The sequence below is a fragment of the Aptenodytes forsteri genome, unplaced genomic scaffold (genome assembly GCF_000699145.1).
Source record: "Aptenodytes forsteri isolate BGI_AS27 unplaced genomic scaffold, ASM69914v1 Scaffold110, whole genome shotgun sequence".
In the NCBI taxonomy this organism is placed as follows: Eukaryota; Metazoa; Chordata; class Aves; order Sphenisciformes; family Spheniscidae; genus Aptenodytes; species Aptenodytes forsteri.
In genome coordinates, this window is record NW_008794583.1 from 357,443 (window position 1) to 366,817 (window position 9,375).

A 9,375-nucleotide genomic window follows, 5' to 3' on the forward strand; every position below is an offset into this window, starting at 1 on the left:
TGAGGGAGGGGGAAGGCGCTCGGCGTCGAAGAAGCCTGTTAGCGGGCAAACGCCAAAGACTTGCTCTGCCCTTGGACCTTCCTTTACTCCACGTTTGTCCTCCTGTGTGGTATTTCTTACCAAAGTGTGTCTGTAGCGAATCCGCAGCCCGTCCTGCCCTCAGGCCCAGCTGAGAAGATAAATCTGTGCAGCTCTGAAGTATTAGTATTCGATGTAGCATCGATGAGGCTTGGTCCGCGTTGGGTCTGTCGGTGGATTTCCTTTCCAAGCCCCGTGCGCTGATGCCGGTTCTCATTTTCTCTCGATCTAGACTCCAGTTGTCCAGAATGCAGCGTCTATTGTCCAGCCATCTCCTGCTCACGTGGGACAGCAGGGACTGTCCAAGCTTCCCTCCAGGCCTGGAGCTCAGGGGGTTGAGCCTCAGAACTTAAGGACATTACAGGTGAGCCTTCCTGACAGCCGCTTTCTGTGCAAAAGACTTGTCATTTTGCTTGGCGCACGCGCAACGCTGCACGTCTGTCTCTGCCCGACTGAGATGCTTTTTCCGAGAGGCAGATAAATGCTGGCGGTTCGCAGCGCCGTGAGTAGAGCAGTCTGGTGTCCCACGGGTGGTCTGGGAAGTTCTCTCTGCAGGCGAGGTCGTCTCTGAAGCTGATCGGCGGAGACTTGAGCCACCCCCCGTAACACTTCGTGCCTGTCCCAGCTCTTGGCCCCTTGCGTGACGGGCGTGGGGAGGTCCGGGTGCTCTGCCGCTTCAGAAGTGGCAGATTTTTCAGCAGGGAGGTCTGGAGGTTAGTCCAGCCGACGATGCGGGTCGTGTGAGGTGGAAGGAGCTGAATTTAGATGCGGTGGCCCTGAAGAAAGTTGCCCGCTGCTCGGTAACGCGAGTTCTGGGGCGGCAGGGAGAAAACTCATTTGCACGTACCCGCAGGAGCGGCCGGTCAGCGGAGCTGCTTTTTGAAACGGTGCAGAACGGTCAGAGGAAGAGGGCGAAGAAAAATGCCCAAAACCCCAGGGAATTGAAATGTTTACCTGCTTTGGGAAGGCGCTATAGGCAGAGCAGGGTGCCGTCTGACACGGCTACCTTTCTGCCTGCGTGCTGGAGGAACGCTAATTCTAGATGACACAACTGTTTAACGTTGCACGGGTAAACGAGAAGCCAAGGGTATGAGCTCACTGGAAGGGAGGGCGCTCGGCGTGTGCGTGTGGAGCGGGGTGTTGACGCTGCCGGGCGGTGGGGATTTCTTTCCTGGGGCTTGGTCCAGCTCTGCTGCAGGGCTTGGGGGTCCCCTGCCGCCTCGGGGCACGCTCGTGCCCCCTCCCCAAGCGTTCCTCTTCCCCGAGCTCTGTAGCATCAGGAAATGGACTTTGGCCTTTCAGCAGGAGGCTGTCAGTTATATTTCTTTGGTAATATATCGGAATATACAAAGGCCCAGCGACGCGGTCGTGAACCCAGATGCTGGGAAGATGGCGTGTGGGACGAGGATGGAGGTGATCCTCCGTACGGCGCGTCCGTCTGCCTGTAGTTTTCTCTCCTGCTTTTTGCCAAAAGACTTTCCGTTTCGATCTCGCTGATCATTTACTCCCTCCATTAACCATCTTCTTTGTTTGTGGCATTTGTTTTCTTTGCTATGGCAACGATGCGGGGTCAAGCCTATTGTGGCTTCGCAGTGGGATCGGGCTGGTAAAGGAAATGGGCTTTAGGAGAAGAGGAAACGCATTGTTCGCGCAGTCTTTGTGAAGCTTTTCTTACGTGTGGCAGCGAAGAACCTCATCTAGAACAAGTCTCATAAAAAAAAAAGGGGGGGGGGGGGGGGGGGGAGAGAGAAAAAGGTTGTCAGACAGGAGGTGTTTAATGTTTTAAGATCATCTCTGATTAAAAAAAAATGGAGCCCTTCTACCTGTCGTCCCCCCGGGGGGGCCGTTCTGACGCTGCTCGGAGACACGAAGGCCTTGGCTGTGAGCTGAGCGTTAGGAGAAGCCCGGGCAGGTCAAGCCCTGGCTCGGGCTGCGCTCGGGTCTTTCCGATCCCGGTGTCGTGTTTCTGACTGCCCGGGATTGAGGTTTGTAACACGCCTCTGCATTCCTGCGCCGAAGGCAAACACCCATCTCCCTGTTAGTCAGGACTCTCATAAACCGTTTCGCTTCGAACTCGGGCGCCGGTGTGAGTTGTGGTTTTAGTAGCTCCGTGCAGCTGGCAAACAGCCGCCGCCTCTTGTTTTTTTTTAAATCCCCCCTTTTCCCCTGGCATTTTTCCTTATTGGATCAAATCGACGGGGTTGTTTTTAACGCAAAGATAGGCCGCGAATGCGTGTCTTGAAAATTGCCTTCCCAAACGTCCCGGCCTAGATCCTGGAGGTCCGTCCCCTTCCCAGGGAGCTGGCTGGCTCCTGGGAAGCGGGTTGCTCCACCAGATCACTGCCCCTCTTCTTGACTCGGGTGCGATTCCAGCCTCTCTACAGAAAATATGAGTATGTTAACTCGAGGCATCCTCCCTCCAGGCACAATGGCCGTGATTATTTAAAATAAAGGACAATTAGAGGAAAAGTTAGGTTCTTTGAGCGGTGTCTCGCGTTAGAAGTTAACTGGAATTACGGATAAGTGGAAGTGCTCTGCTGTTGCAGAGCCTGATCAGGGAACTAAAAACTCTGCTTTGCCTCAAGTCCTTCTTTTTTTTTTTTTTTTCCTCCCCAATTTATCTCTTGTTTCCTTTCTCGACAGGGTCACAGTGTCATTAGGTCTGCCACAAATACGACTCTGCCCCATATGCTTATGTCGCAGCGTGTGATCGCTCCGAACCCTGCCCAGTTACAAGGGCAGCGGGTTCCTCCTAAACCTGGCCTCATCCGCACTACAACTCCAAGCATGAATCCAGCCATCAACTACCAACCGGTAGGTGACTAATTTGGCGCTGGGTGTTGGGCACGGTCGCCCGGTGGGGTTAGCAAGAAGGGAAAACAGGAGGTGCCTTACGAGTCTGGTGAGTGCCGCGGAGATGCTCGGAGCTCAGCAGGAAGACGTCGGCGCGAAGCTTGCAGGTGGGAATCTATCCCAAGCGTGGACGAAGACGGATGTCCTTGACCTGCGTGGAAGAATGAAATGATAAATAATTTAAAAACTTCCTCTTCGGAGCTGCCAGCTACCGAAGCGCCGGTTGATCCGAGCAGCACCGGCCTCCTGCTGTAGCAGCGACACGAAGACCCCGGTGAAGCGGGGGTGACTGTGAGCAGGACTGGTTCCTCTTCCCGCGGTCGGTAGCAAGCGCTCGCTCGCGTGTGCTTTTCTTCCGCTTCTCTCTGCCGGCAGAGCGCAGCGAGCTCCCAGCAGTCGAGGAGCAGGACGCTTAAAGCCATTTCTTTTACTTTTGGAAGAGTGGAAAAGACTTCCCTGAAGACTGGAAACGGAGAGGGGGGGGAGGAAAAAATGACCGCTGCCCGCTTTCCGGTTCTAGCGCCGGCCCTGCATAAAGCAATCAAACCTTTCTCCTGCCAGCGGCCTTGCTTCCTGGGCTGCGTCTCCCGCGCAGTGGGACAGTCTCTGTTCTTCATCCCGGACTGCGACGCTTGGCTGAGACGCTCTGTGTGCGCGCGGGCCCGGGTTAACGACCCCTGTTAATTCCTTTTAGGGTTTGTTGCCGGTTCTTAAGCCGTTTAATCTGTCCTAGCGATAGTATAGTGCAAATGCGTACATTATAAACACGACTACGCAACAATCTGGAAGTCTTGCATCTGAACAACTGTCGAACAAACCTAATCGCGTGTGCGATGGGAAAAAAAAAAAACCCAAACCCACCCCAACTGCTCTTGCGGGAGAGTTGTAAGTTCATTGGTGTTACTTCATCAACTATTTATTTCAATCGGCATGAGTTATCCCTGGCCAGCTCTGCCGTTAGTTTTCCCGGACCTACTTTAGAACGGCTGGTTTGGGATGAGCTCGGTCCTCTGCCTTTTTTTCCCAGCCAGCGAAGGGTTAGCAGTCTCAAAACAGAAAAGCGGGGCAAACTGGTTGGTCTTCTCCGCGTTATTCTCGATCGACGCGACCGTGTCCCCCGAGCTTTGGTAGCTGACCCCGTTTGAATCGCTGAGAAGCGGGTTTGTTGCTGTTTGGGATTCTCCCCTTGGCACGCGTGGAAGTGTTGGTACCCTGGGAGACGGGTAGGCCGGGTGAAAGGCTGGCGGCAGCCCTGCCTGGGCTTAAGTAGGTCGCGGGCTGATGGCTTCTTATCCCGAAAGGCTGCGGAAGCTGCATCCTCGAGGTCAGCAGAAGTCTTTGTGCTTTGCCACCGTCGCGTGCCAGAGGGGACCGCGCATCCAAATGAACGGAGGATGCAGAAGGCAAGCCGCTGGAAATGGGAGAGGAGGGAACGGGCACATTCGGAGCACCTGTGTGGGAGGGGACGGACGCCATCTGGCAGCGGGGACGCTGCCTGGGCGCCTTGCCAGATCAGCGAAGCAAGAGGTGGAGGAGCAGAACTCGACAGTGAGCGATGGCGTCGGTGCGTGACTCACGGCGCTCGGCGCTACCTACGCTTGGCGAGGCCGACGCCGGGTCCTGGAGACCGGACCCTGCGCACGCGTTTCCTCGCCTGCAGAAGTCCCCGGGCTTCTCTGGATGCCGAGACGACTCCTGCGGATTCCGGTGCGCTGGAGGCTCCTTGGCACCGGCGCTGCTGATGGCTTTATCGTAGGGGCCGAGACTCCTCCTTGCTGACTCCGGTAGACCGGAGGCTCCTCGGCATCAGCACTGCTTTATCGTAGGGGCCGAGACGAGCTCCCTGCTCCCGAGTCCCAGCACGGCTCCCGTCTCCCCAGGTCCTTTTGGGAACGTTTGCGGACAGAGGGAGGGTTGTGAGAAGGCAATCTGGCTCGTCCAGGTTACCTTAGGAGCTGAGCCGTAGTCGGGGACCGTATTGATTTTCTGTATTAATCCTCATCTCCTCTTCCTCTCCAGCAATCAAGTTCTTCTGTTCCTTGCCAGCGTACGTCGTCTTCAGCCATCTATATGAACCTTGCCTCTCACATCCAGCCTGGCACTGTGAACAGGGTGTCGTCTCCGCTCCCCAGCCCCAGTGCTCTGAACGACGCCGCCAACTCCCAGGCAGCCGCCAAGCTTGCCCTGCGCAAGCAGCTGGAAAAGACGCTGCTGGAGATCCCACCCCCGAAGCCGCCCGCTCCCCTGCTGCATTTCTTGCCCAGCGCAGCCAACAGCGAGTTCATCTACATGGTGGGGCTGGAGGAGGTGGTGCAGAGCGTTATCGACAGTCAAGGTGAGCTCGGGGTGGTGGTGGTGGGGGGCTGCAGCTTTCCTCGGCTGCCGCGATGCAGTGCTCCCATGGGCCATTTCCTATTTTATTTTTAGTTTTAGGGTTTTTTTTTTTTTTGCAAAACACCAAAATCTGCAGCTTGGGAGGCTGCCAGAGAACGGTTTCTGGTCTTACCCAGCCCTGGACTCCGCTCCTTCTTGCCGCGGCTGCCTGCAGCGGAGGGGAGGGCAGAACCTGGACCACCCCCTGCCCCCGGGCACTAGGGAGCTGCATGCCGACCCCCCGTGGGCGCGGAGCCGGTCTGGCGAGGTTGGCGGCCTCGATGTGCCGAGCCTGCAGCCGGCCCCGGAGCAGCGGTGTCTGTGCCCTGGGGCTTGGTGTCTGTGCCCTGGGGCTCGGTGTCTGTGCCCTGGGGCTCGTCGGGCCGTGCCCACTTGGGGAGGGGTCTCCCAGGCCCTTCCCTTACCCTGAATGAACATTCAGGAGCTGAGACGCAAAAATCCTCGGAGCTGTGACTGCCCGGGGTCCCGTCCCTGTGGGATTTAGCTCCCACCTCACCGTTCCCTTCGGGTTGTCGCCTCCCAGCTGGCCGGGATCTAGCCTGTGCTCTTCCAGTGCGAGCTCGGCACAGCGTAACTGCGGTGCGTCGCTGGCTCACCTGACTCAACCACCAAGACCCCCAGATTTTTACAGTCTCGTAGAGCTGGTCCCAGCACCATCGGGTTGTTCTGTCCCTGGGGCAGGATTTCTCCCGTGTCTCTCCCGGGATGCTGAGCTCTTGCCCAGAGTGGGGTTGGACTTTGATGCGGCGCTGTCCTGAAAATCCGTTTATTTGCTGGGACCTTCCCTCCCGCTCCGACGGTCTGCGCGAGAGCCCGTTGCTGTCGTGCCGGGGATGGAGGCGGCGGTGTGAGAGCGGGGGCTCTCCCCTTTTCCCACCTAACTCCCGTTCTTGGCGACTCCCAGGGAAAAGCTGCGCGTCCCTCCTGCGTGTGGAGCCCTTCGTCTGTGCCCAGTGCCGCACGGACTTCACCCCTCACTGGAAGCAGGAGAAAAACGGGAAGATCCTGTGCGAGCAGTGCATGACTTCCAATCAGAAGAAGGCGCTGAAGGCAGAGCACACCAACCGGCTGAAGAACGCCTTCGTGAAAGCTTTGCAGCAGGAGCAGGCAAGTACACGGACCCCTCTGCGAGCTGCGCCGGTGGGAGCACGTTTGCTCCGGGAGAGCCTGGAGCTCCCTGCCCCGGGCTCCGGGCCCCCCTGCTCCCTTTCCCTTTGCACGTCTCCAGCCGCGCGGCTTTTCGGTAGGTCAGTTGGGGTTCCCCGTGCCTGAGCTTGAGGAGTTTGGCTTCTCCGTGGGGATGCCCAGCTCGTGGGGATGCCCAGCTTGGCCCATGGAGCTTCTAACAGCCAAAGGCTGGTGCTGAGCGTCCAGAGTACTCCGGAGGCGGCTGCTCCTCTCCCTTTGCGCGTTGTTTTCCCCCCGGATTCGTAGCTCGAGGGCTGCCTTCCCTCCCTGCTTTTGCCACTGACTTTCCTGGAATGCGCGGGGAGTCGCTTAACCGCTTGCTGCCTGCTCGCTTCTTTGTGGAAGGGGGGAGTTTGCTCAACTCCCCCGATAAATCGGGTGTTGGAGAACTTGTTTCGAGGCCCTGGGGTAAAATATAAACCGGAATCATCATTTGTGAACTGTAAAAAAACAAACCAACCACTCCAAACCCTAAATATGAAGTGGAATCCGGCTGCTGACAAATGGGACGCGTCTGTTTCGCAGAAAGAAGTCTTTGGGCTCTTCGTAACAAGTGGGTGCAGAGACAGAAAAGCTGTTTGTGTTGGCCGCGGCAAGACTGCGGTTCCAGCAACGCCTTGGGAAAGCAGCCGGGTTTTCAGTGGTTTTCAAATAAAGCGGCGATTGCGAAGCGTGGGGAGAGGGACCCGCTTCCCCCCCCCCCCCTCTCCGGGATTGCACCCCCCCGCCAGCGAGTGAGCCCCGGCGTGCCCCGCTCGTGGCGCCGGAGGGCTCAGCTTGGACCTGTTGGGTCGCGCCGGGGAGGCGAGGTCTCATCGGATGGCGTTCGCCTCTGAGGATGCTTCTGGTTCTTCCGCTCAGGAGATCGAGCAGAGGCTACAGCAGCAGGCGGCCTTGTCCCCCACCGCGGCTCCTGCCGTCTCCAGTGTCAGCAAACAGGAGAACATCATGCGGCACCACACGCTCCGGCAGGTGAGCGACGCTCCTTCTTCCGTAGCTCCGGCCCCGGGGCTCCCGGCCGAGCAGGAGCGCGCACGTCCCCTCGCTTGTAGCCCGGATGCGCGCTCCTGGTTCGGAGCGGGGTGGGCACAGCAAGCGCTCCCCGACGAGGAGGGAGGTGCGAGCATCCCGCTGCCTTCTCTCTTACTGCAGCTTTGGGGTCCGGCTGCCCTTTTTCCTGGGGACTGTCGGGTTGCCTTTAACCCGAGTCCCCTGCACCCCGTTTTCTGGTGCCAGCAGAGCCCGTAGCTGCTGCTGGTCTCCTCTCCCGCCCCTTCCCCTCCGGATCCCTCCCCTGTCGATCCCGTGCCGTCCGGCGGGGGAGCCCGCAGCACGGCCCCGGACTCCGCTGCCCCGTTACGTACCTCTATGAGAGCGATTTTTTTTTTTCCCCCCACGTGCCGGCCAAAAACCACGACTGATTCTTCACCCTCCGGCTGCGGCTCCGGCAGCGGCTGCTTCCGGACCGCCGGGCTGTCCCGGTGCCTTCCTACCATCTTTGTTCTCCTCTTCCTCAGGCTCCGCAGCCCCAGAGCACTTTGCAGCGTGGCATCCCCACTTCTGCCCGCTCCATGCTTTCCAACTTTGCGCAGGCACCCCAGCTGTCCGTGGCGGGCGGTCTCCTCGGCATGCCAGGTAACGTTCCCCGTCCGCGCCGGAGCGCGGGGAGGGATGGGGCTTGGAGCTAGACGGAGAGCGGGACGGGTCGGTCTGTGCCTGGTTTGATTTTTGCGGGGGGGTGTGTGTGTGTGTGTGTAGGGGGGGTGTATTGCCAGCAGCACAGGCTGAAGGTGATCGTGGTGCGGATTTCGGAAGGTGGGTTTGGGTTAAATTAACTCCTTCCTGGGGAAAAAGCTGGGAGCGTCCCGGCTCGCCGGGCTCGGTCCGAAAACGGGGACCTCCGAGCGCCGGGGCGTGTCGGAGGAGTCTCCCCACCTGCTTTTTCTCTCCCCTCCCCAGGTGTTAACATCGCTTACCTGAATGCTGGGATCGGAGGCCATAAAGCGTCGAGTTTGGCGGACCGGCAGCGGGAATACCTTTTGGATATGATCCCACCCCGCTCTATATCGCAGTCCATCAGCGGACAGAAATAACGCCTGTTGACCGTCCCCGTCCCCTTCCTCCCCACTTCCGTCGCATGCAGTGCCTGTACTGGTGCCTACCGTACACGGGGGGGGGGGGAAAAAAAAAAAAAAAATAGTTGCAGGTTTCATTATACTGTAATTGGAGGGGGGTAAGAAGCAAACAAAAAAAAACAAACAAACAAACGAACGAAAAAAAGAAACAAATGAGAGGGGGAAAAAAAAAAAACCCAACAAAAAAAAAAAAAACCCATTTCAAACCTTCGGCGACCTGTCCTTTTTCCAAACCTTTAACTTCTTCTGGTTTTCTAGAGCAGTGAGAGGTCACTTCCTTTGCCCGAGGTCAGGACGATGTCTGCTTGAAATCAGCACTCGACACGTGTTAAAGCTTGTTTTATGCTATTTTTTTTTTTGGTTGTTGTTGTAATGACAAAGCATAGAATTTTTAATTGTGTTGTGGGGGGTTTTTTTTGGTTGGTTTTTTTTTTTTTAAGGGAAATCTCCCCCCCCTCTGTTGATTATTTTGGATGCTTTCTTCCTTCTGAAGATGGAAAATGACTTTTGCTTGTCAAGTTTGAAGCGTGTTCTCCTCCCGACTCCTCCCCATCTTTGCCAATTAGCTTTTCTTCAGGGAGGGGCGGCAGTTCTTCCCTTGGTGACCCTATTCTCTGCCATGGGAGCAGCACAAACTACTCATTTCTAATTGAGAAAACGAATACTAGGAGTGATACAAACTGAAGTTGCCCAGCACTGAACAGCTGTTTGGTTCCCCCCCCCCCAA

The 9,375-nt window shown here is 57.3% G+C and overlaps 1 protein-coding gene across 1 annotated transcript in view; it reads left to right on the top strand.

Annotated features, from left to right (window-relative positions):
• The window catches only part of GATAD2B (GATA zinc finger domain containing 2B), a 16,715-nt gene extending 8,026 nt beyond the window's left edge, over positions 1-8,689 (top strand). The window contains exons 4-10 of the mRNA XM_009272574.2: positions 311-442; positions 2,722-2,892; positions 4,951-5,266; positions 6,230-6,432; positions 7,375-7,485; positions 8,031-8,148; positions 8,473-8,689. Of these exons, the coding sequence (XP_009270849.1) occupies positions 311-442; positions 2,722-2,892; positions 4,951-5,266; positions 6,230-6,432; positions 7,375-7,485; positions 8,031-8,148; positions 8,473-8,606 (1,185 nt within the window). The 3' untranslated portion in view covers positions 8,607-8,689. The remainder of the gene's footprint in view (positions 1-310; positions 443-2,721; positions 2,893-4,950; positions 5,267-6,229; positions 6,433-7,374; positions 7,486-8,030; positions 8,149-8,472) is intronic.
• Positions 8,690-9,375: the final 686 nt, after the last annotated feature.